Source organism: Stegostoma tigrinum, chromosome 9 (assembly GCF_030684315.1).
Source record: "Stegostoma tigrinum isolate sSteTig4 chromosome 9, sSteTig4.hap1, whole genome shotgun sequence".
Lineage (NCBI taxonomy): Eukaryota > Metazoa > Chordata > Chondrichthyes > Orectolobiformes > Stegostomatidae > Stegostoma > Stegostoma tigrinum.
Window position 1 is genome coordinate 34,376,174 of NC_081362.1, and position 25,962 is coordinate 34,402,135.

The following is a 25,962-nucleotide window of genomic DNA, read 5'->3' on the forward strand; positions in this document are numbered from 1 at the left end:
AACGCAACCACACAAATATATTACCTCACTTACTCTGGAGTCCCATGTCTGCTCCTGCTCAGCGAACGCTCCGCCTATTCACACTAAGTTTTTACAACAGTGACTCACCATCCCGGCAGCTACCTGGTCGACGCTCCCGGTCCTCCTGCCGCTGAAACAAAAATGGAGGGCCATGACGCTCGCGGTAAGTTTTTAAAATCTTACCTTCCCGGCAGCCTCCTGGTGCTCTCTCCGTCTGACTCTCGCTCTCCTCCCGAAAATGTTTATTGTTTATTGGAAACAAGTATCTTTAACATATATAAAAGGGAATTCCAATGAAACAGCCATAGAATAAGCTGGGCAGATCGATTAGCAGGACAGACAGTAAGCAAGCGATGCAAACATTTAAGTAGGACATGATTCTTAGCAAAAATATAACCCAATGAGGAGGAAATTTTCTGAGAGGAACAAACCAACCACAGACAACCAAAGAAGTTAGGCAGCGAATTATGTTGAAAAGAATAGTATATAAAATGAAGGCAAAAGTCAGCAGGAGCCCCGATGACTGGAATAAATTCATAATCCAAAAGGAGCCCTAAAAAGATAACAAAGATAGAAAATAAACTACATGACAAACCAGTGAGAAATATAAAAAACATTTAAAGAGAAAGATGTCAAAACAAACAGTCCTCGCAGAAAATTAATGGGATAGTTATGGGGAACAAGGAAACAAAGAGCAGTTAAACAGATATTTGTCGTTAGACTTTATGATGGAAGATACTTCTGAAATAACTCTCCAGAGGCCAGTATCCTGTCACCAAGTCACTCTTTATTTACACATGAACAGTCCTTGACTTGAATACTACCTCAGAGTGGCAGTATCTCTGTCATACAGATCTCTCTGATTGGACCAGATTAACAACCCCAATCTGGGAACTCATTCTATTGTGTCCAGCAGGCTGACCCTCATTACAATCATTATATCCCTCCCTGCCACAATCTGAGGTCATAGGCCAGTCCTTTTTCTTGAACTCTTCAGGGCGTTTTAGGACAGGGTCAGGTGCCTCTGACTTGATGTCTGATACAGGTGGCAAGTAATCCATGGGTTCCAGGAGCACCTGAGTAGAATTTCATTCTCTTCTTCTAGCTGCAAAAGTGCCAAGATGGCTATATCCATCCTGTCTGTTTCTGATTCTGAGGAGACATTAATGTTTCACGGAGAGGGTGAACCACGATTTCTGGCAGTTTTTCCGACTGTTCCGAGGCGAAGGGCATATTTTGCTCCAACACTGTTTGTGAATTTGTGCCTTCCACATGGGCCATTTGCTACTTCAGGACCATAGCTCCCAACCTGAACTTTATGAATCACTGGTCCTGACCTTGTATCAACTATACCTCACACCCATGTGGGACCACATAATTGATTCTTACACCAAACTTTGTTCCCTCTACTTGGCCAAGTCTTGTGTCCGGCACTGGCATTCCTGATGCCAATTCACCTTGACTCCCCCTAGGTCTGGAAAGATCAGATTTAAACTGGAGCGTAGTCTTCTACCCATTAGCAATTCTGCCGGTGCTATCCCTGCAGTTGCACGTAGGGTGGTCCCATAATCAAATAGGAACTGTGACAGCTTGGTATCTAGTGAGGCTGTAGGCTGTTTCTTCAAGGCAGTCTTCAAATTTTGAACATCTCTTTCTGCCAGGCTGTTCGATGTTGGGTGTATGGAGCTGTCCTTGTATGTCAAATCGCATTCTACTTTAGGAAATACCTAATTTCCCTGCTGGTAAACAATGGCCCATTATCTGTGACCAACACTTCTGGGACGCACTGAAAAAGGTACGTAACAATTTTCTATCAACGTCCCCGACGTTTGACAAATGGACCCAATGCACATCCAACCATTCTGATTGGGTGTCTACAATGAATAAGAACATTGAATCCATGAAAGTATCTGCACAGTCAGGATGCAATCGAATCCAAGGCTTACCATGGATGTGGATGAGCTGATGGTGGTAATTTCTGTCCTTGATGGCACTCTTGGCACTGCCCCACCAATATAGCTACGTCTGCATCCAATCCTGTCCATTAGATATAGCTTCTCATCAAAATCATCACTTTAGAAACCCCTGGACGGCCCTGGTGGAGTTCAGCCAGTATTTGGCAATGATGTTTGCTTGGGACAATCACTCTTGTGCTCTACAACAATATGCCATCCTCTACCATGAGATGGTCTCTCCATCAAAACACTTCAGTTCAAATTGTGATGACCGCTTTGGTTTCCCCATCACCACCAGATGTTTCAATTTCGAAAGGATGGGATCTTTCTGTGTCCAAAGATTGATATTATCAATTGTGACTGGGAGCATGACCATAAAATGTAAATACCATGATAAACTCTTTCAATGGGAGTGCCACCAGTTGTGTATCTGCTAATGGGAGGCACGTCAACGCATCTGCATTTGCCACTTAGCCTCCCAGATGGTGTTCCTGTTTGTAATTATAAGCACTTAGTATTAGAGTCCACCACAATATGCAGTCTGAAACTTAGTGGCGGCACTGCTGATTATCACAAATTTTTGTTCATACACGCATTGGTGGAGCTTCCCAACTCCAAATATGATTGCCAATCTATCTTTCTCTATCTGGGTACATTTATGCTCTGCATTATCCAAAGATGCATATGCTATTGGGCTTTCCTTTCCATTGGGCCATCTTTAAGCTAAGACCACCCTGATGCCATAAGGGGAGACATCCCATATCAATATCAGATCTTTCTTGGGGTCATAGAGTGCCAACACCTCTGACGATGACGGCTGTTTCTTTACTGCACTGAAATCTAGGACTTGTTGATGCCACCATTTCCAAGGCTGACCCTTTTATATTTAAGAAAAATTATTTATATAATTTATTTTTATTTATAGAACCCCTACAGTGTGGAAACTGGCTCTTCGGCCCAACAAGTCCACACCGACCCTCAGAGCATCCCACCCAAACCCAACCCAAATCTATCTAATCTACACATCCCTGAATACTATAGGCAACTTAGCATGGCCAATCCACCTAGCCTGCACATCTTTGTACTGTGGGCAGAAACTGCAGCTCCCAGAAGAAACCCACGCAGATACATGGAGAATGTGCAAATTCCGCACAGACAGTTGCCCGAAGGTGGAATTGAACCCGATCCCTGACGCTGTCAGACAGCAGTGCTAGCCGCTGAGCCATCATTCTGCCCCTTTTTAAAAATCTCTCCTGCCCGCAACCGGTACATCTTCCGACTTACCTATTCACTTCACCCTTCCTACTGACCATTTATTTATCTTTGCTTTATGCAAGATGGAGGCCAGGTTATGTATGACCTTTCCATAATAATTTAACAGCCCAAGAAATAACCCAAGCTCCTGGACAGATATGAGCTGGGGCACCTTTCATTGCCATCACTATCTCCTGACGGGTGTAAGTGAACAGGTTGACACCAAATGGCTGCCTCATATATTGGTACAAGCCCTTACGTGTATTAACTGTTGCACATGTCTGAAAATCCTCATCGAAACATGATTGTAAGTAAGCAAGGCTCCTGTCCAGCTTTTTGAAGGATAGCTCCCTGTGAGCTTTGCGGACAAATCCTCCATCTGAGGGATTAGGTATGTATCCAGCTTTGAAAAGTAGCTTAGCATTTGTTTAAAATCCCCAACAAGGGAAACCGATCTGTCAGGTTTCAAAATTGGTACAACCATTGCTGCCCATTCCACAAATTGGACTGGACTGACAATTCCTTTACTTCCCAGTCTTCTGATTTCTGACTCTACTTTTGCCCTTACAGAATTGTGCACTTGCTTCCTGATCAAGCAGGTGGCCCTGGTTCCTCTGACAGCCCTTAGACCTTCTTGGAAAACTTCTGCACATTTAATTAGGACTTTGTTCAGGTAGCCCTTTCCTAACAGAAAGTTGTTGAGCCAATCTGGGTGAATCTTTCTCAAGCAATTTCAAGTAACTGAACGAGCTGCTCCTTGAGAGACCGGAACTGAAGTTGTGCGATTGATCTTTAAATGGTTCCCTGGTGTAGGTTCCCAGTCTAGCCAAGGTCTTTCGCAAACTTAAGGGCTAGAGTCCAGAGTGAATTTTGCCAAAAACTGGTTCTGCAACCACTGATATGCCCACACCGGTATCAATCTCCATGAGAACCAGATGACCATTTGGCCAGATGTTTATTTTGGTTCTGATCTGGATGTTGCTCAGCAATTTAACTATTCCAACTGAGCTGTAGATAGAGTTTCCAGGGTATGAATTCTCCTGGATACCAGCCTATGAGTTACACTACTCTACTTTGGTCTTGTAGGATTCTTTAGCTGTCTTGAGTCCACATACTGGAAGCAACTACAATACCCTGCTGGCCTATCTCCTTAAAACTATTTAACTGTTTGACCAAGGCTTGGTTTTGTTTTGGGATTGTGTTGTGGATTGATGTAGAGTTCCTCTGAACAGGATACGTCCTGTGTGAGGCAATGCGATTGCCTTCACCCAAGTGATGTTTCCCAAGCTCAGTTGGACTGACAAGGATGTCTACTTCCACTGTAATTCCCTGCAACTCTCATGCTCTACTTGCAGCATTTTCCAATGATAAAAATGAGTTGTTGCATCTATTTGAAGTCCAGTTGGGCTTCAGCTAGTCAGTGCTTTTGCATAGTTACATCATTAATCCCACAAGCCAGATACTCTCAAAGATAATAAGAACTGCAGATGCTGGAGAATCTCAGATAACAAGGTGTAGAGCTAGATGAACACAGCAGGCCAAGCTGCATCAGAGGAGCAGGAAAGCTGATGTTTCGGGCCTAGACCCTTCCTTTTGAAGAAGGGTCTAGGCCTGTAACATCAGCTTTCCTGTTCTTCTGATGATGCTTGGGCTGTTGTGTTCATCCAGCTCTACACCTTGTTTTCCCAAACAGTCTCTCTGCATTTCATTTAGGGTTAAACAAAAGTCACAGGCTTCTCCCAGTCGTTTCAACCTAATCAAAAATCCTAATTCAGATTCCCCTAGTTCTTGAATTGCTGATAGCATTTCAGAATTAGAGGCGGCTTGGGGCTGTAATATTCCTTAACTATGTCTATCAACTCTTCAAAGGTTTTACTATCTGGTGCCTCAGGGAAAGTCAGGCTCTTAATAACAGAAAAAGCTGCAGCTCCACAGGCTGTCAAGGGAATTACTTGTTGCTTTTTGTCTGCCACAATGTAACTTACCCAGAAAAAATAATGCATTCTTTTCACATACTGGGCCCAGTCCTTGATGGTAAGTTTGAACAAGTCAAGCTTCTCAAACAATGATGTAAGAAATGCTTACCCCAAATTAAAGATGACTGTTACAAGCAAGCTTCTTCAGGATTGTGCCTTCCTCTTATTGTAACGGAAATAACTACAGAGATTGACATCCCATCACTAAGTCACCCTTTATTTACATATGGGCTGTCCTTAACTTTAGTACTGCCTCATTCAGAGTCAGCTCTCTTGAGTGGCAGTATCTCTGACACTCCCTTTTTTTCTGTCATCAAGGGCTTTCTGATTATCCCAGCTTATTAGCCCCAAACATGCATCTCATATTTTCTGATATCCAGCTGGCTGATCTTGTTACAATATCTACACTTTGAACTTCCCATTAGTATGAATGAATGCAGGAGAGAATTTAAGTACAATCACTATCACTAGAGCAGTAGTATTCGACAAACTAATGGATCTAAAGGCACTTAAGACATCTCCCACTGAAGACTTACATTCAAGGATTCTAAAAGAAGTAATTACAGAGATGGGGGGGGGTGTTTGGCCCATCCTGTCCATGCCAACCCAAAAACACCTTGGTGCCCTTTTTCCTTCCATCTTCCTGCACACAGCCCGTAGCTTTGCACGAGTTCATAAAAAAGGCAAAATAATTTTAAATGATTAAAAGGTACTCACTACATAGTTAGAAGGAGGAAAGCAATGAACACACTTCACCTTGATAAGAAACATAGAGCAATACTTGGTAGAAAATGAGATTTTGTTTTTATAGTTGGGATGGGGTTTTGCAGCAATAGTATTTAGTGTGAAATAAAGGCAGGGATAGTATCACCACAGAGCAAAGAGAAATTGTAGGAACAGAGTACGGGAAGGCACTCACTGGAAGAAAAGTTGCAAAAGGAGGAATAAACCAAAGAGATAGCTAATTCCTAAACTGAATCCATTTGTAAGAAGAATGAATTTCAGCAACATTGTTTTGTAAAGATTTGTGTGACTATAAACTATATTAAAGGCAAACCTCTTTCCACAGGGTCATAGAAGTAGCCATTATCCCGAAGCGTACTGAAAACTGTAGGAATTAGATCAGCTAAATATGTTTGGGCAAATGCACGGGCTGCGATCTTATCTGAAGTGTCCTTCTCCTTCTTTAGCACTGCCTGCTGTTGTGCCATGCGACGTTTCTGTAAAATAACACACAGGACTCCAACATCTATAATTGTGATCAGAGATAATGGGAACTGCAGATGCTGGAGAATCCGAGATAATAAAGTGTGGAGCTGGATGAACACAGCAGGCCAAGCAGCATCTGAGGAGCACAAAAGCTGACATTTCGGGCCTAGAACCTTCATCAGGAAAAGGGGGATGGGGAGAGGATTCTGAATAAATAGGGAGAGAGGGGGAGGTGGACCAAAGATGGATAGAGGAGAAGATAGGTGGAGAGGAGAGTATAGGTAGGGAGGGAGGGAATAGGTCAGTCCGGGGAGGATGTACAGGTCAAGGGGAGGGATGAGGTTAGTAGGTGCAGCTTGAGGTGGGAGGGGATAGGTGAGAGGAAGAACAGGTTTGGGAGGCGGGGACGAGCTGGGCTGGTTTTGGGATGCAGTGGGGGAAGGGGAGATTTTTGAAGCTTGTGAAGTCCACGTTGATACCATTGGGCTGCAGGGTTCCAAAGCGGAATATGAGTTGCTATTTCTGCAACCTACAGGTGGCATGATTATGGCACTGCAGGAGGCCCAGGATGGACATGCCGTCTGAGGAATGGGAGGGGTGTTAAAATGGTTCGCGACTGGGAGGTGCAGTTGTTTATTGCAAACCGAGGGCAGACGTTCTGAAAAGCGGTCCCCAAGCTTCCGTTTGGTTTCCCCAATGTAGAGGATGCCACAACGGGTACAGCGGAAGCAGTATACCACATTGGTGGATATGCAGGTGAACATCTGCTTGATGTGGACAGTCATCTTGGGGCCTGGGATGAGGGTGAGGGAGGAGCTGTGGGGCCAAGTGCAGCACTTCCTGCGGCTGCAGAGGAAAGTGCCGGGTGTGGTGGAGTTGGAGGGGAGTGTGGAGCAGACAAGGGAGTCGTGGAGAGAGTGGTCTCTCCGGAAGGCAGACAAGGGTGGGGATGGAAAAATGTCTTTAGTGGTGGGATTGGTTGTAAATGGTGGAAGTGTCGGATGATGATGCGTTGTATCCGGAGGTTGGTGGGGTGGTATGTGAGGTCTAGGGGGATTCTCTTTTAGTGGTTATTGCGTGGGCGGGGTGTGAGGGACGAGTTGCGGGAAATGTGGGAGGCACTGTCAAGGGCATTCTCAACCACCGCAGGGGGAAGTTGTGGTCCTTGGAGAACGAGGGCGTCTGGGATGTACGGGAGTGGAATGCCTCATCCTGGGAGCAAATGCAGTGCAAGTGAAGGAATTGGGAATAGGGGATGGAATTTTTGCAGGAAGGTGGGTGGGAGGAGGTGTATTCTAGGTAGCTTTTTCTGCATTTCCCGCAACTCCGTCTAGGCTCGAAACGCCAGTTTTTGTGCTCCTAAGATGCTGCTTGGCCAGGTGTGTTCATCCAGCTCCACACTTTGTTATCTCGGACTCCAACACATACTCGTTGATAAATACATTGACTATTTTTGCCACAGTTATCTGCTATTTCATTACCAAAGAACTTCAGTGAATTATCATTCATTCGCAAGGTGCAGCTAATGGTATGGAAGATACACAGTGGCACAAACAATGGTAATGAACTGAAAATGAGAAAACTAAAATTACTTCCACTTAACTGTTGGTATCAGGTTAGAATCTTGTTGGTTGAAGACCAGCAAGAAGATATCTTACTTCATCCAGTACCTCAAATCAAGTATGCTACATACAAGGTGAAAGCTACAGGGCTTTTGTTACAAACATCAGGGTTTTACCCTGAAAATGGGTTCAATCAAAATCATAAAAAACATCTTCTGTAACTATAACCTAGATACACTACCCCTATTGGTCCTTCTTGCATGCTCTGCAGTTACTCAAGTGTTATGTTCCTCCAATACCTAGCTTTTCTTGTCCAGCTGCATGGAACTGCTTTCATTTTATTCATCTCTTGCCTACTGAATCATAGCCAGAAAACTCCAGCAATGGTCCCATAATGATGCCTTGAGAGATGCCATGAATTGTTACTTAGTTCACTCCATTTCCCTATTGATATTTATTGTACAAAATGCGAAGGAATGGGATTGTGGGAGATATAGCAGTTTGGAACAGAAATTGCCTTGCTGAAAGAAGACAGAGGGTGGTGGTTGATGGGAAATGTTCATCCTGGAGACCAGTTACTAGAGGTGTACCGCAAGGGTCGGTGTTGGGTCCACTGCTGTTTATCATTTTTATAAATGACCTGGATGAGGGCGTAGAAGGATTGCTTAGTAAATTTACAGACGATACTAAAGTAGGTGGAGTTGTGGATAGTGACGAAGGGTGTTGTAGGTTACAGACAGACATAGATAAGCTGCAGAGCTGGGCTGAGAGGTGGCAAATGGAGTTTAATGCGGACAAGTGTGAGGTGATGCACTTTGGTAGGAGTAACCAGAATGCAAAGTACTGGGCGAATGGTAAGATTCTTGGTAGTGTAGATGAGCAGAGAGATCTCGGTGTCCATGTACACAGATCCTTGAAAGTTGCCACCCAAGTTGACAGGGCTGTTAAGAAGGCATACAGTGTTTTAGCTTTTATTAATAGAGGGTTCGAGTTCCGGAACCAAGAGATTATGGTGAAGCTGTACAAAACTCCGGTGCGGCCACACTTGGAGTATTGCGTACAGTTCTGGTCACCGCATTATAAGAAGGATGTGGAAGCTTTGGAAATGGTGCAGAGGAGATTTACTAGGATGTTGCCTGGTATGAAGGGAAGGTCTTATGAGGAAAGGCTGAGGGACTTGAGGCTGTTTTCATTAGAGAGAAGGTTGAGAGGTGACTTAATTGAGACATATAAAATAATCAGAGGGTTAGATAGGGTGGATAGGGATAGCCTTTTTCTTAGGATGGTGACGGTGAGCACGAGGGGGCATAGCTCTAAATTGAGGGGTGAAAGATATAGGACAGATGTCAGAGGTAATTTCTTTACTCAGAGAGTAGTAAGGGAATGGAACGCTTTGCCTGCAACGGTAGTAGATTCGCCAACTTTAAGTACATTTAAGTCATCATTGGACAATCATATGGACATACATGGAATAGTGTAGGTTAGATAGGCTTGAGATCGGTATGACAGGTTGGCACAACATCGAGGGCCGAAGGGCCTGTACTGTGCTGTAATGTTCTAAGATATGCAAAGTCATGCTGAGGTACAAAAATACACTACTTTACCTCTCCATGAACGTTCACTGTCACTATGTTGATTATTCATATGTACAACATCCAGTCTTGTAAGGGCTATTAATTATATAAACTAACGAATTGATGCTAATATAATACAATACTCAGTAACAAATTCAGAATTATTGGTCATTCATGACAACTTGCATTTATATGGCATCTTTAAGAGAGAAACATCCTCAGGCATTTCATAGAACGTAAATGCCTCCCTCCATCTTTGAACTTGCTATTTTGAAGCGTTCTCTGGTTATTTATTCAATTATTGTAGCCATTCATAACTGGATGCAGTAGGATCGCAGAATTTTGGTTTGCAGCCTCATTTGTGGGATTACTTAGCTACACTTATATATTTCTGCTGCATGCATTTCTGTGTTATAGATTTCCTACCATGAACGAGAGAAGTGAATCAGCTGGGTGTTGAATAATATTAAACATTTGGATTGTGGTCATGAAATAAGCTACTTAACTCCACATTGATTAGTTGAACTTCAAATTTTACAGCAATGGTGGTAATTTCTCATGTTCAGTTTCTAGATTTTTATGTCCCTCAGGGCAGTTTCTTTGTCTTGACTATCTTCAGCTGTTTAAATTATTTTCCATCATCCGAAGATCAGAACTGAGACGTTTGCTGATGATTGTAGAGTATTTAGTAGCAACCACAACTCCTCAGATACTAAAACAACCTGCATGCAACGAGGCCTCAAGAGCATTTAGACTTGGGCTGACAAATACAAAGTAATATTCACACTACAAGTGACAGAACAGAATCCAACCATCTCTCCCTGAGGTTAAATGACATTAGCAAAATTGACTCTCCCATAAACAACATCATGGAGATTGGCCAAAAAACTAAACTGGACCATCCATATGAATACTGTAATTACAGAGATAGGTCAAAGGCTAGTAGTTCTTAGCAAGTTAATAACTTCCAATATTTGTTGCTCATCCCAAATTGCTTGTGGGTAGGTAATGGTGAGCCGCTTTGTTGACACACTTGTACATAGAAGTATACGGTGTAGAAGAAATTATTTGGCTCATGAAGTTTTGAGTGCCAAAGCTACACTAGTCCCACCTTCCAGCTCTAGGGCCATAGCTTTGAATATTATGACATTTAAAGTTCTCATCTGAGCACTTTTTTAGGCTTAAGAGGTTACCCCTCCCCCTCAAATTCCATCTAAACCTCCTGCCTTCCACCTTAAACATAAATCCCCTTGTTAGTGACCCTTTAACTAAGGAGAAACATTGCTTTCCATCCACCCTGCCCATGCTCCAATCTTATACAACTCTATCATATGCCCCATCAACCTTCTCTATCCAAAGATATCCAAAGTTTATCCATCTTCCTTTCCTAGCTAAAACGCTCTAAACACACAACATCCTGTTGAATCTCCTTCACACTCTATCCAGTGCGATCATGTCCTTTTCAAAGTGCAGAAACCAGAAATACACACAGTACTCCAGATGTAACCTAAGCGCTGTTCTGTACGGTTCCAACGTAGCCTCCCTGCTCTTATTATAAGCTTATCTGCTTTGACTGATAAAAGGCAAGTATCCTGAATGCCTTAACAACCCTAGTAACCTGCCTTATTATCTCAGGGATTTGTAGACAAACATGCCAAGTTTCACCTGTGCTGTTGAGATTCCTAATGACCTGTCATTCATTACTGCATCACTTCATACTTACCGGTATTAAATTCCATCTAGCACATAACTGTACATCTGACCAATCTGTCCATATCTTCCTGTAAACAGAGACATTCTTCCTCATTGTTAATCATCTAACCAATCTTTATGTCATCGGGCTCCCCACCCTGCATCCCCGTTCACATTGTTTATATATATATAAACAATCACAAACAATTGAAATAAGGATCAGTGCTGGATTCCCTTTGTAGGCCACCGGACACTGGCCTTCAGTCACATAAGCAGCCTTCTAACAATTTGGTCTCCTGTCACTAAACTCATTTTTGATCCAATTTGTCAAGTTACCCTGGATCCTATATGCTTTTACCTTCTTTATCAGATTCCCAAGCACATAAAACTACAACAACTATACTACTCACATCTGTACACTTGGTCACCTTCTCAAAAAATTCAATCAGATTTGTTAGACATTATTTCCCTCTGAAAAAGTCATGACTATTGCTGATCAAACTTTGCTTCTCTAAATGGAGATTAATTTTCTCCTTCAGAATTTTATCCAATAGTTTCCCCAATCAGTGATATTGACACTCACTATCTGTTATAATTATCTTTACCACCACCTTGAAAATGGAATCACATTAGCTTTCCACAGAATTTTTTTAATAGAATCCCTAGTGTTGGAACAGGTCCTTCAGCTAAACAAGTCCACACCGACTCTCACAGTATCCCACCCAGAGCTATTCTCCAAACCCACCTAACCTACATATCTCTGAACACTATGGGCCATTTAGAGTAGCCAATCCATCTAACCTGCACATCTCTGGACTGTATAAAGAAACCAGAGCATCTGGAGGATACCTACGCAGCCACAGGGAGAACGTGCAAACTCCACACAGAACGAGGGGGAATTGAACCCAGGCCCCTGGTGCTGTGAGGCAAGACTGCTAACCACTGAGACATCATGCCACCCCCAGGAGCTGTTCTCCATTCCTCTGGCATCTGCAATATGACCAGAGGAAAATTAAGAATTTGAAGGGTCCTATGATTTCCTTTGTTATCTCCCACATCAGCATGGAAATCAGAGGTGGGAATTTGTCCACTTTTAAACCTGCCAAAATCTCTCTATTCCCTATATCAACCTGCTCGAAAACCTCAGAGTCCACTTGCCCGAAACCTGTACCTATATCCTCCCTTTTTCTGATAGGAGACGGTGATGAAGTCTCATTTAACACTGTACCGATGTCCTTAGCCTCCATGAACTGATTTCCCCTTTTGTCCTGAATAAACCCTATTCTTTCATTGCTGATTCTCATCCTTTTGATATACCTGTGAATACTTTGGTATTCTCCCTACTGTTACCCACCAGTGTTTTGTCGTGACCCTTCTTTGTCACAAAGAAAAAGAAAATTACAGTATAGGAACAGGCCCTTCGGCCATCCAAGTCTGCACCAACATGCTGCCTAACACAACTAAAACCCCCTACCGTTCCAGGGACCGTATCCCTCTATTCCCATCTTATTTATATATTTGTCAAGACGCCCTTTAAAAGTCACTATAGTATCTGCTTCCACTATTTCCACCAGCAGCACGTTCCAGACACCTACCACCTTCCACGTTAAAAAAAAACTTGCCTCGTACATCACCTGTGAACCTTGCCCCTCGCAGCTTAAACTCATGGCCCATAGTAACTGATTCTTCCAGCCAGGGAAAAATCTTCTGACTGTCCACGCCCTTCATAACCTTGGAGATCTCGATCAGGTTGCCCCCTGACCTCCGTTGTTCCAGCGAGAACAATGCAAGTGTCTCCAACCTTTCCTCACAGCTTATGCCCTTCATACCAGGCAACATCCTGGTCATTCGCTTCTGTACTCTCTTTGAAGCCACCACATCCTTCTGGCAATGTAGCGATCAGAATTGAACACAATATTCTAAATGCAGCCGAAGGTTCCATAAAGCTGCAACATTATCTGCCAACTTTTAAACTCAATGCCCTGGCTGATGAAAGCAAACATGTAGGCCAAGAATTATGTGGATAAGGTTTAGAGAGATGGTCACACCATAGTTCAGACTAGAGAAAAGATGGGAATGGGCGACCATCAGACAGTCCAGAATGAGTAATCAAGTAGTGCAGGAGTCCACAGGGTCTGGCCAGTTTTCCATTTTGGAATTGGAGAGAGTTCTGGTACCTTGCAGGAATGTATTCAGAGCCAAGCTTCTGGCATCACAAGCGACTTGGCTGTTCAGGAAAGGGGAGGAAGAGGCTTTGTGAGGGGTAGGTCATGCCTTACAAACCTTATCGAGTTTTTTGAGGATGTGACTAGAAAGGTTGATGAGGGTCGAGCAGTGGATGTGGTGTATATGGACTTCAGTAAGGCATTTGATAAGGTTCCCCATGGTAGGCTCATTCAGAAGGTCAGGAGGAATGGGATACAGGGGAACTTAGCTGCTTGGATACAGAATTGGCTGGCCAACAGAAGACAGCGAGTGGTAGTAGAAGGAAAATATTCTGCCTGGAAGTCAGTGGTGAGTGGAGTTCCACAGGGCTCTGTCCTTGGGCCTCTACTGTTTGTAATTTTAACGCATTCCATGCTCTCACAACTCTCTGCGTAAAGAACCTGCCTCTGACATCCCCTCTATACTTTCCACCAACCAGCTTAAAACTATGACCCCTCGTGCTAGCCATTTCTGCCCTGGGAAATAGTCTCTGGCTATCAACTCTATCTATGCCTCTCATTATCTTGTATACCTCAATTAGGTCCCCTCTCCTCCCCCTTTTCTCCAATGAAAAGAGACCGAGCTCAGTCAACCTCTCTTCATAAGATAAGCCCTCCAGACCAGGCAGCATCCTGGTAAACCTCCTCTGAACCCTCTCCAAAGCATCCACATCTTTCCTATAATAGGGCGCCCAGAACTGGATGCAGTATTCCAAGTGCGGTCTAACCAAAGTTTTATAGAGCTGCAACAAGATCTCACGACTCTTAAACTCAATCCCCCTGTTAATGAAAGCCAAAACACCATATGCTTTCTTAACAACCCTGTCCACTTGGGTGGTCATTTTAAGGGATCTATGTATCTGCACACCAAGATCCCTCTGTTCCTCCACGCTGCCAAGAATCCTATCCTTAATCCTGTACTCAGCTTTCAAATTCGACCTTCCAAAATGCATCACCTCGCATTTATCCAGGTTGAACTCCATCTGCCACCTCTCAGCCCATCTCTGCATCCTGTCAATGTCCCGCTGCAGCCCACAACAGCCCTCTACACTGTCAACGACACCTCCGACCTTTGTGTCGTAAGGATGGGTCAGCAAGTTTGCAGACGACACAAAGGTCGGAGGTGTCGTTGACAGTGTAGAGGGCTGTTGTGGGCTGCAGCGGGACATTGACAGGATGCAGAGATGGGCTGAGAGGTGGCAGATGGAGTTCAACCTGGATAAATGCGAGGTGATGCATTTTGGAAGGTCGAATTTGAAAGCTGAGTACAGGATTAACGATAGGATTCTTGGCAGCGTGGAGGAACAGAGGGATCTTGGTGTGCAGATACATAGATCCCTTAAAATGGCCACCCAAGTGGACAGGGTTGTTAAGAAAGCATATGGTGTTTTGGCTTTCATTAACAGGGGGATTGAGTTTAAGAGTCGTGAGATCTTGTTGCAGCTCTATAAAACTTTGGTTAGACCGTACTTGGAATACTGCGTCCAGTTCTGGGCGCCCTATTATAGGAAAGATGTGGATGCTTTGGAGAGGGTTCAGAGGAGGTTTACCAGGATGCTGCCTGGACTGGAGGGCTTATCTTATGAAGAGAGGTTGACTGAGCTCGGCCTCTTTTCATTGGAGAAAAGGAGGAGGAGAGGGGACCTAATTGAGGTATACAAGATAATGAGAGGCATAGATAGAGTTGATAGCCAGAGACTATTTCCCAGGGCAGAAATGGCTAGCACGAGGGGTCATAGTTTTAAGCTGGTTGGTGGAAAGTATAGAGGGGATGTCAGAGGCAGGTTCTTTACGCAGAGAGTTGTGAGAGCATGGAATGCGTTGCCAGCAGCAGTTGTGGAAGCAAGGTCATTGGGGACATTTAAGAGACTGCTGGACATGTATATAGTCACAGAAATTTGAGGGTGCATACATGAGGATCAATGGTCGGTACAACATTGTGGGCTGAAGGGCCTGTTCTGTGCTGTACTGTTCTATGTTCTATGTTCTATGTTCTATGTCACATGCCTTGTTGACTACTTTTTCCACCCGTGTTGCCACTTCCAGTGACCTGTGTACCTGTACTCTCTGCCTATCAGTAGTCTTAAGGGCCCTGTCATTTACAGCATATTTTTCAACTGGATTAGACCTTTCAAAATGCACTACCTCACAAATTTCCAGATTAAACTCCATCTGCCATCTCTCTGCCCAAGTCATCAACTGATCTATATCCTGTTCTACCTTTTGACAGTCCTCATCACTATCCGCAATTCCACCAACCTTTATGTCATCGGCAAACTTACTCATCAGACCAGTTACATTCTCCTCCAAATCAGTTTATATATTACAAACAGCAAAGGTCCCAACACCGATCCCTGAGGAATGCCACTAGTCACAGCCCTCCATTCAGAAACGCACCCTTCCACTGCTATCCTTTGTCTTCTATTCCCGAGCCAGTTTTTATCCATTTTTGCATGTTCACCTCTGACCCTGTGCAACGTTATCTTCTGTATCACCTTGCCATGAGGGACCTTGTCAAAGGCCTTACTGAAGTCCATAAAGACAACATCCATTGCTCAACCCTCATCGATCATCTTTGTCACTTCCTCAAAAGTCCTTGTAAGTGCTTTAAATTCTCCTCTGCACATTTGACACCATAGTAGTGTCCATTGATTTACTCCCTTTGTACCCCTTTTCCTGTCTATCCAGTCCTGAATATTCCTAGACATACAGGTTCTCCAGGCTTGCTGCTCCTACATTTCATCTTAAAGGTAAAATGACGGGCCTATCCCCTCCCTTGTCCCTTTTTAAACACCTCCCACTGTTTAGCTTTAGATTTATCCCTAAGCAGCTGTTTCCAGTCTACTCTGGCCAGATCCTGTGTTATTTTAATAAAATCAGCATTCCCCAATTCAAAACCCTACTTTCAACCATTTTCCATAACAAATGTCCTTATTGTGAAACTCTGCAGGTCTGGCATCACACTGTGGTAACAGAGCAAAGTTAACCTTGAGAGTCAATGCTTCTGAAGGGTCATAGTACTCAAAACATTAACACTGCTTTCTCTCCACAGATACTGCCAAATTTGCTGAGTTTCTCCAGAAATTTCTGAATTTGTTTTACATCTTCAGTATCTCAGTTATTTGCTGTATTTATATACAGTGTGCTATCAACAAGAGTGCGCAGTCGCTGGCAGGTGAGCCACATTTGGGAGTTTAAGTATGTAAATCTTGATCTTTTGCACTCTTAAACTTAAAGCTGAGAGTAAAGGAAAGGTAGACATTTAAGGGTTTTTCTTTTCTCTCAAGCCTAAGGCAAGCTTAAACCCTACTTTTAGATTAGATGGGAACTTTCAAAAGTTGATTGGTCGACCCCATTCACAGGTAAAGGTATGTTTGGAAAATGGGTACTTTTCAACAGTGTAATAAACAAGAGTTCAAGGACTGCATGTTATTGCTAGCGTCAAGGGTAAAACTGGGAGGAGTAGGGAACATTGGGATTGAGTATTTCCCTGGACAATGTGGAGCCCCTGCCCCTAACAGAGATAGATGTCTCATATTAGCCATGGGTGAGGTGCCAGAAGACTGGAAGGTGGGTAAAGTTGTGCCATTATTTAAGAAAGGTTGCAAGGAAAAGCCAGGCAAAGTGAAGTGAGCTTGATGTCAGAGGTGGCCAGTTTGCTGGAAGAGATTCTGAGAGACAGGATCTACATGCATTTGGAAAGGCAAGGACTGATCACGGATAATCAGCAATGCCTTTGTGCATGGGAAAATTGTGCCTCACAAACTTAACTGAGATTTTTGCACAGTTGACCAAGAAGATAGAAGGCGGCATAGTGGTAATGCTGTCAAGAAAAACTTTCGCAAGGTTTTTGACAAGATTCTGCTTGGTAGACTGGTTAGTAAGGTTAGATCACATGGAATCCAGGGAGAGTCAATTGGATACAAAATTGACTTAATGGTAAAAGACAGAGGGTGGTGGTAGAAGGTTGTTTTTTAAAACTAGAAACCTGTGATCAGCGGTGTGCTACAAGAAAGAGTGTTGGCTCCTCTTTGTCACTTATACAAATGTTTTAGATGAGGACATAGGAGGCATAGGTAGGAAGTTTGTGGACTACACCAAAATTAGATAACCTCTTAACAGTTGACTATTCCATGAAGAGTACAAAGGGATCTTGATCAACTGGGCCTGTGGGCTGAAGAATAGCCGATAGAGTTTAATTTAGTAAAATGCGAGGTTGCATTTTGGTAAGATGATCCAGGACAGAACTTACACAGTTTATGGTAAGGCCCTGGGGAATATTGTCACACAGAGAGATCTAGGGATGTGGGTACAAAGTTCCTTTCAAATGGCATCACAGGTAGATAGGGGAGCAAAAGAGGCATCTGGCATGCTCACCTTCATTAAGTCAGAGCATTGAGCATGGAAGTTGGAATCTCATATTACAGCTATACAAGACACAGGCCATATTTGGAGTACTGCATACAGTTCTCATCGCCCTGCTAAAGAAACAATGTTAAATTGAAAAGGGTGCAAAACAGATTTACAAGGATGTTTCTGACATTGGAGAGTTTCAGATATAAGGGGAAGTTGCAAAGGTTGGCACTTTTCTCCTTGGAGTGTAGGAGGCTGAGGGTTGATCTCATGGAGGCTTATAAGATCACTAGGCATCAATAAGGTGAATAGCTAAAGTACTTTTTTTCCCCAGGGGAGGGGAGCCCAAAACTAAAGGGCGTGGGTTTAAGATGAGAGGGGAAAGATTTAAAATGGACCTGAGGGGCAACTTTTTCATACACAGGGTGGTGCGCATATGGAATAAGCTGGCAGAGGAAGTGGAGGTAGCAAGTACAATTAAACATTTCAAAGACATTTGGACAGGTATACGGATAAAAAATGTTTAGAGGAGTATGGGCCAAATGCAGGCAAGTAGGGCTAGTTCAGTTTAGGAAAGCTGGTCAGCACGGGTGTGTTGGGCTGCACAGGCTGTTTCTGTGCATTATGACTATGACAAAAGCTTATGGTGCCTAACATAGTGGCTCTATTATAATTGTTACACATCTCAATTAATTTTGTCTATGTTTCTGTTTTTCAGTTGCCCACTGACTGGGTTCTAAATTACACACCAAGCTGAATAACTGTCCTTTTCTTAATCCCAAAGCTCTACCCTTAAAGCCTCATTTGACATCCCTTCCAAGATAGCAACCCCGCTTAATGCAATAACTGACTATTTTATTAATTACGCAACACCACCTTCCTCTTTACACCCTCTCATGTCGTGTTCCTCCCTGAACCACAGCTCTGTAGATGGCAACATCGCAATTTCACGTGTTGTTAACAATATCCATGATACTCCTGGCATTAGAGGCCACGCAGCCTTGCTTTAGTCCCTTGAGGCTCAATATGTCTGAACTCCCTTTTGCCTAGGTTCCTTTTCTAAGTTACGGTGTATCACTATTGATCTAACACACTGCATTCACTGCCCCTGCTAAACTAGTTTAAACTCCTCCCAAAAGTGAACAAACACTCATGCAAGGATATTATCCCATTCTGGTTCAGGTGCAGACTGCTCTGCTTGTAGAGTTCCCAATTTCTGCAGAAACAGTCCCAGTGATCCAGAAATCTAAAACCCTCTCTCCTACACCAACTCGAGCCAAACATTCAACTCTTATTTCTGCACTCTCTAGCACATGGTACCAGGAATTTCCAGAGATTACAATCTTTGGGATTTTTAAATCTACCAAACTCCCTACAGTTTTTGCGCAAGATCTCATTCTACCAATATCGTTGATACCAATGTGTACCACAACCTTTGTCTTGTTACCCTCCCTTCAGATGTCCTGCAACTGCTCAGTGACATCCCTGACTCTTGCACCAGAGAGGCGATGTACAATCTTGCAGTCACATTTGTAGCTGCAGAAACACCTATCTCTACCCCTAAATAGTGTATTACCCATCACTATCAGTTCTGCTTTCTTACTTATTCCGTTCCTCTCTTGCCAGGTCGCTTGTGTGCTACAAGCTTGGCTCCTTCTGCACTCCCTTGAGGAACGTGCCCTCGTCGGCTTCCAAAATGGAAAACTGATTTGTAAGTGGGACTTCTGTACTACCTGCCTGGCTCTCGTTTGCCTGGTAGTCACCTATTACCTTCTTCTTCCAATCCATATGCTTGGGGTGACCTCCTCACTACATGTGCTATGCACATATGAAGTTGAGAGATACGTGTGCAACCATATCATCAGCAGCCGCTCAAAGTCCCAAACACGGACTTCAGGTTTGCACAGTTGGGAGCACTTCCTGTACATATCCATCTATTGCAAGTACACCCACTATGCTGTTTGATAGAGATTCCAGGATTTGCTTCAAACGAAGCAGCAGCAATCTAGTTCTGAATCAGTACGGTGTTAGATTTGGAGGGAACTTGAAGGTTTTGGTGCTCCAAATGCATCTGCTATGATAGTCTTTCTAGATGTTAGAAGTTATACGTTTAAAAGAAACTGTTGATTGAGTCTTGGCGATTGCCACAGTGTATTTTGCATTTGGTAGATGCTGCTGCAAATTTAAAATCAGATTAGAGGGAGTGAGGTTTTAGTCAGCTATAGAGTGCTGATCAAGTAGCCTACATTGTCCTGGACGGTGTTGAGCTTTGAGTGTTGTTGAAGCTGCTCTTTTCTAGGCAAATTGAGAATTTTCCATTATACTCATGATTTATGCCTTGTAGATGGTGAAAAGGCTTTGGGGAGTCAGGAAGTTACGAGTCACTGAACTCTAAGCTTCTGACCTGCTCTTGTACCCACAGTATTGAAATGGCTGGTCCAATGCAATTTCTGGTTAATTGTAATGTTGATACTGGAGGATTTAGTCATTGTAATGCTATTCATTGAATTTCATGGATGCGTGGTTAGATTGCCTCTTGGTGAAAACTGGAACTTGAAAGTTATTCAACATATTGTACAGGCCTTTCTGCACATGCATAAGGACTACGTCAGCAGAATTATGACACTGAATATTCTACAATCAATGAACGTCCCCAATTCAGACCTATAAATGGAAGACAGGTCAGCAGCTTGATTTGGCAAATTAAGCTGGTTAGGCCTAGGATACTAGCCTGAAGAACTGCACCTCTGCACAGGTTAATTTACCCTAAGTAGTGAAGGACTCGTGTGCAGTGGTAGTGTCTGTTCCTCTGAGCCAGGAGGGACCAAGTCTCACCTGCTCCAGCAAGTGGGTAGTAACATCTCTGATGAGGTTGAATAGAAAATTTCTACCCTCAGCAACTCACGCTGTAAGGTGCTGGGAATGAGAGGACTGATATCCAGCTACCATAACCAAGGTAAGCTTTCAACAGAGTGGCCTGATAGATCATTTCATAAGGCATTTAAGAGTCAACCACAGTGCTGTGTGTCTGGAGATAGATACAAGCCAGACTGGTTCAGGATGGCAGATTTTCTACCATGAAGTATACTAATGAACTAACTTTGTGCTGAATAATATGAAACATCTAGATTATGGTAATAAGGAGAAGAGCAACATACTGGCTCAGTGGTTAGCTCTGCTGCCTCAGCGCCAGGAACCCAGGTTCAATTCCATCCTTGAGTGACTGTCTGTGTGGAGTCTGCACTTTATCCCTGGGTCTGCGTGGGTTTCCTCTAGGTACTCTGGTCTCCTCCCTCAGTCCAAAGATATGCTGATTAGGTGGATTGGCCATGCTGAATTGCCCATAGTGTTCAGGGATGTGGAGGTTAGTTGGGGTATGGGGGAACGGGTCTGGGAGGGTTGGTGTGGACTTGTTGGGCCAAAGGGCCTGTTTCCACACTGTTGAGGCTCTATGATGAAAACTAGCAATTTATTCCACATTTGCTTAGTCCAATTTCAATTTTACAATGGAGTTTTCTGATTCTCATTGAATCAATTTTTCATAGGCTCCTTGCTGCCATACTCAGTAAGCTGGGAATCAAGTTATCCCTCCCCTACTCTCAGAGTTGTCACAGAAGTTAAAAGATTTGAAAACGTACACAGAGGGCAGAGACCAGACCTAGGTGTCAGAGTTTGGAGATTACCTTGTTAGGCATTATAGTGTTAAAGGTATAGTCAATAAGTAGAAGACTGACGTAGGTATCCTTATTATCCAGACATTCCAGGGATCAGGGATTCCAGAAATGGCATCTGCTATGGATCTGTTGTGCAAGTAGACAAATTGCAAGAGATCAAGGCAGGCTGGGAGGCTAAAGTTTATGTAAGCCATGACTAACCTCTCAAAGCACTTCACAATTATGGAAATTAGAGCCACCGGACAATAGTCATTGGGGTACATTGCAGGTTTTTTCATTTGGTAGCGGGATGACAATGGTGTTCTTGAAGCAGGTGGTGACTTCAGATTGTAGCAAGGAGAGATTAAGGGTGTCAGTGGATGATCCCACCAGCTGTCCACACAGGATTTCAGTGGATGGCTGTGGATTCCATCTGGGCCAGTTGCTTTGCTTAGGTTCACTGACATCTTCGATCTGACATCTGCAGCAGTGACTGAGGGAACAGGTCTGTCTGTGGCTCTTAGGCCAGGTGACAACATTTCATTGGTGTGCTGCTCGAACAGAGTGTAAAAAGCATTGAGTGCATCAGGGAGGGATACGTTTTTGCCTGCTATACTGTTCTGCTTCATTTTGTATCCCATTGTGTCATGTAGGCCTTGCCACAGACAGTGGATAGCTTGGGTCTCTAACTTGGTCCGGTACTGCCCCTTGACATCTCTAATAGCTTTGCAGCAGTCGTGTCTGAATTTCCTGTCAATGTCTAGGTCTAGATCATCCGGCTTGAATGTCACACACATGGTCTTCAGGGGGCAATGGATTTCCCAGCCCATTCCAAGGTTTCCAGTTGGAGAACAGATTGATAGTCAGGGTTGATTGACAGCGGGAAAGACTGGAAAGGCCGTGCAATGGAGTTTTAATGAGTAGAGTTATACGCTAATAGTTCATAATTGTTCACCTTTAGCTGGAGTATATTTGCTTGCAATAAACGGTTGCTCTCATGTCCAGAAACCTGGTAATATTTTCAGTCAGCCTGGTTCTAAAAGACTGGTAAATTATGCAATTTTACATACTCCTAGAAAATATTGAAGTTTTATGATCACCGAGTGTAGCAGGGCTTGATTTCCATTGTGCTATCCCGGGAAGAGGGCAAACAATTATTTTCCCATTTCAGTCTACAATTTAGGAAAATAAAATCAATGGTTTTAAGACAGTCAGTCAAATGTTATCTTTTTGCAACAAAATCTGGAGCTGACTGCCACTAGCAGGACCAAAATGGAGCATGAGTGGCCAGGTATTGCTATTTAAATCCCCTCAAAAGCTCAACACGTTCTCATATTTGCTAGCATTCTCAAGCCTGTCTGCCATATAGGTCAAATGTGTGATAGGATACCCTAAACTTGCCTGGATGATTGTAGCTCTAACAATGCTCGAGAAGATTGACATCATTCAAGACAAAGCAGCTCACCTGACTAGCATCTCATGCAAGTTTAAACATTAATTCCCTTCACAACCAGCATTCAGCTGTGCTTCAGGAATTTATCAGTCCTCTTTCAGTAGCACTTTCAAAAATTAGATACCGGAAGGGCCCAAAAAAATTGTGAAAAAAGCTAAAATAATATCAGCTAGAAAAAAAAACAGGAAACTATAGGCTAGCTGGCCCTACATCTGCTGTGGGAAAATTACTAGAAACAATAATCAAAAAAAATTATAGAAAGAAACTTTGAAAATTAATGTGATCACAGCATCAACATGGCTTTCTGAAACAGAAATCATGTTTAACGAGTTGTGAGTGATGTGATAAGCAAGATGAAAAAAGGGGAAATCGTAGCTGTGGTGTACTTGATACTCCAAAAAGCATTTGGTAAGATATATCAAAAGGCTATAAAGAAAAGATAAGAGTATATATAGTGTGGAGGAAATATGAACATGGACAAAATACTGGTTAACAAAAAGCAGGAAATAGGGTATAAATAGACTTTTTTTAAGTGGTAAGCTGTAATTAATGAAGTACAATGGAGATCAATTTTTTGAAACACGAGATCCTGAGGGAACTTGAGACAGTAGTTTCCAGGAGGATGTTTGCTGTTGTGGGTGAAACTAGCACTAGCATCACAATTTAAGAACAAGAGCTTTCCCCTTCTAAGCTGTGAATAATGAGAAATATATTTTTCTCATGACATTATTAATATAGGGAATTCGCTTCCTCAAAAAAAGGAGAAGGAGACTGGATTGTTGAACTTATTCAAGGCAGAGTTGTATAGGTTTTTGATCAATAAAGGAGTCAAGGGTCATGGAATACCGAAAGTGGAGGAGTACAATCTGTAACAAAGAGACTGAATGACCCTCTCCTGTTCCGCTAGGAAATATAACAAAGTTGGGGAAAGAGCCATTGATGATGTGTTGGCTGCGATTGATGTTGTGGAATCCAAACAAAGTTGGGCAGCAGAAGGATATTTGGAGGATCAAAAACAAATTGCTGGAAAAGCTCAGGTCTGGCAGCATCTATGAAGAGAAATCAGAGTTAACATTTTGGGTCCAGTGACCTTTCCTCAGAACTGATAGTAGCTGGGAAAACATTAGTTTATATCGTGGAAAATAGGGAGGGGGAGGGGAATGGGAATGGGAATGGAGTAGGGAGTAAATAGGATAAAGGATAGAGAGAAAAGAGCAGTCAGATAGACAAAAAAAGTTAATAACAATCTGCTAGGAGGGTGAATAGCTGTTAATGGGGACTGTTAGTGACTGACAATAGGTAGCATGTAATGGCAGGTTATGTGCTAACAAGACCTGGTGTGTGGGGTAGGGCAGCTAGAAAATAGGAGAGTTTAGTCCCTAAAATGATTGAACTTGATATTGAGTCCAGGAGGGCTACAGGGTCCAAGTGGAAAATGGGGTGGTGTTCTTCCAGCTTGCATTGAGCTTTGCTGGAACACTGTAGCAAGCCAGAGACAGATGTTGGCAAGGGAACAGGGTGACTTGTTAAAGTGGCAGGCAACAGGTAGCTTAAGGTCGTTGTTGCCAGCAGAACATAGATGCAGGAAGAATGTTCCTGATGCTGAGAAAGTCCAGAAGTTAATGTTACAGTCCAGAATAAGTGGTAAGCCATTCAGGACTAAGATGAGGAAGAATTTTTTCCCAGAAACCCACTTGTGCCCTCCATCCCCCCCTTCCCTCCCGCAACAGCAATATGGTTCCCTCTGTCCTTTCTTACCATCCCACCAGCATCTGCATCCAGAAGATCATCAGATGCCATTTCCACCACCTACAACGAGATGCCACCACACACATTTCCCTCCCCTCCCTTGTCCACCTTTCACGGAGACCATTCCCGCCAGGACATCCTGGTCCACTCTTCCTTCACCTCCAACAACCCCTGCAGCTCCACGGCACCTTCTCCTGCACTTGACGGTGCAACACCTGCCCATTTACCTCCTCCCTCCCCACTATTCAAGGGCCCAAATGTACTTTCCAGGCGAAGCAACACTTCATCTGCATTTCACAGAATATAGTTTACTGCATTCGCTGCTCACAGTGTGGTCTCCTCTACACTGGGGAAACGAGGTGTAGACTGGGTGACCGGTTCGCAGAACATATACGTTCTGCTTTCAAGAAAGACCCTAAGCTAGCTGTTGCCTGTCATTAAAAAAACCACCCTGTTCCCTTAGCAACATCTCTCTCTAGCTTGCTGCAGTGTTCCAGCCAAGTTCAATGCAAGCTGGAAGAGCAACACCCTATTTTCCACTTAGAGACCTTATTAGCCCTCTGGACTCAATATCAAGTTCAATAATTACAGGAGAGTTTAGTCCCTATTTTCTAGCCCCCTATCTCACACACCAGGTCTTGTTAGCACACAGCCTGCCATTACATACGACCTTTTGTCAGTCACTAACAGTCCCCATTAACAGCTAAGATAACAAGGTGTAGAGCTGGACGAACACAGCGGGCCAAGCAGAATCAGAGGAGCAGGAACGCTGACGTTTCGGGTCAAGACCCTTCTTCGTTTTCTGAAGAATCCATATATACCACATTCACTTCATCCACATGTTTGGCCATCTCTTCAAAGAATCCAGCAAGGTTTGAGAGGCATGATCTACCCTTCACTAATTCATGCTGACTATCATGAATCAAATTCTTTTCTTGAAAGCAGAACGTATATGTTCTGTGAAGCGGTCACCCAGTCTACACCTCGTTTCCCCAGTGTAGAGGAGACCACACTGAGCAGCGAATGCAGTAAACTATATTCTGTGAAATGCAGATGAAGTGTTGCTTCACCTGGAAAGTACATTTGGGCCCTTGAATAGTGGGGAGGGAGGAGGTAAATGGGCAAACTGCTTTTCCAACTGATCATAAATCCTATCACTCGGAGCTCTTTCCAATAATTTGCCCACCACTGACATAAGACTAACAACAGGCCTGTAATTTCCAGAATTATCCCTATTCCTTTTTTTAAACAAGGGAATGATGTTTGCCTCTCTCCAATCTTCTGGCACTATACCCAGTGTACAGCGA

General features: G+C 43.4%; 1 protein-coding gene across 3 annotated transcripts in view; it reads right to left on the minus strand.

Moving 5' to 3' along the window:
• Nucleotides 1-25,962, minus strand: part of rsph3 (radial spoke head 3) — a 100,976-nt gene that overhangs the window by 36,718 nt on the left and 38,296 nt on the right. The window contains exons 6-7 of one of the 3 annotated variants that reach the window (XM_059648477.1): nucleotides 6,264-6,426; nucleotides 234-287 (exon numbers count right to left, since the gene is read on the minus strand). In XM_059648477.1, the coding sequence (XP_059504460.1) occupies nucleotides 271-287; nucleotides 6,264-6,426 (180 nt within the window). In that variant the 3' untranslated portion in view covers nucleotides 234-270. Of the gene's footprint in view, nucleotides 1-233; nucleotides 288-796; nucleotides 2,305-6,263; nucleotides 6,427-25,962 lie in introns of those variants that run through there. The other 2 variants (XM_059648476.1, XM_059648475.1) reach the window with 2 other exon arrangements.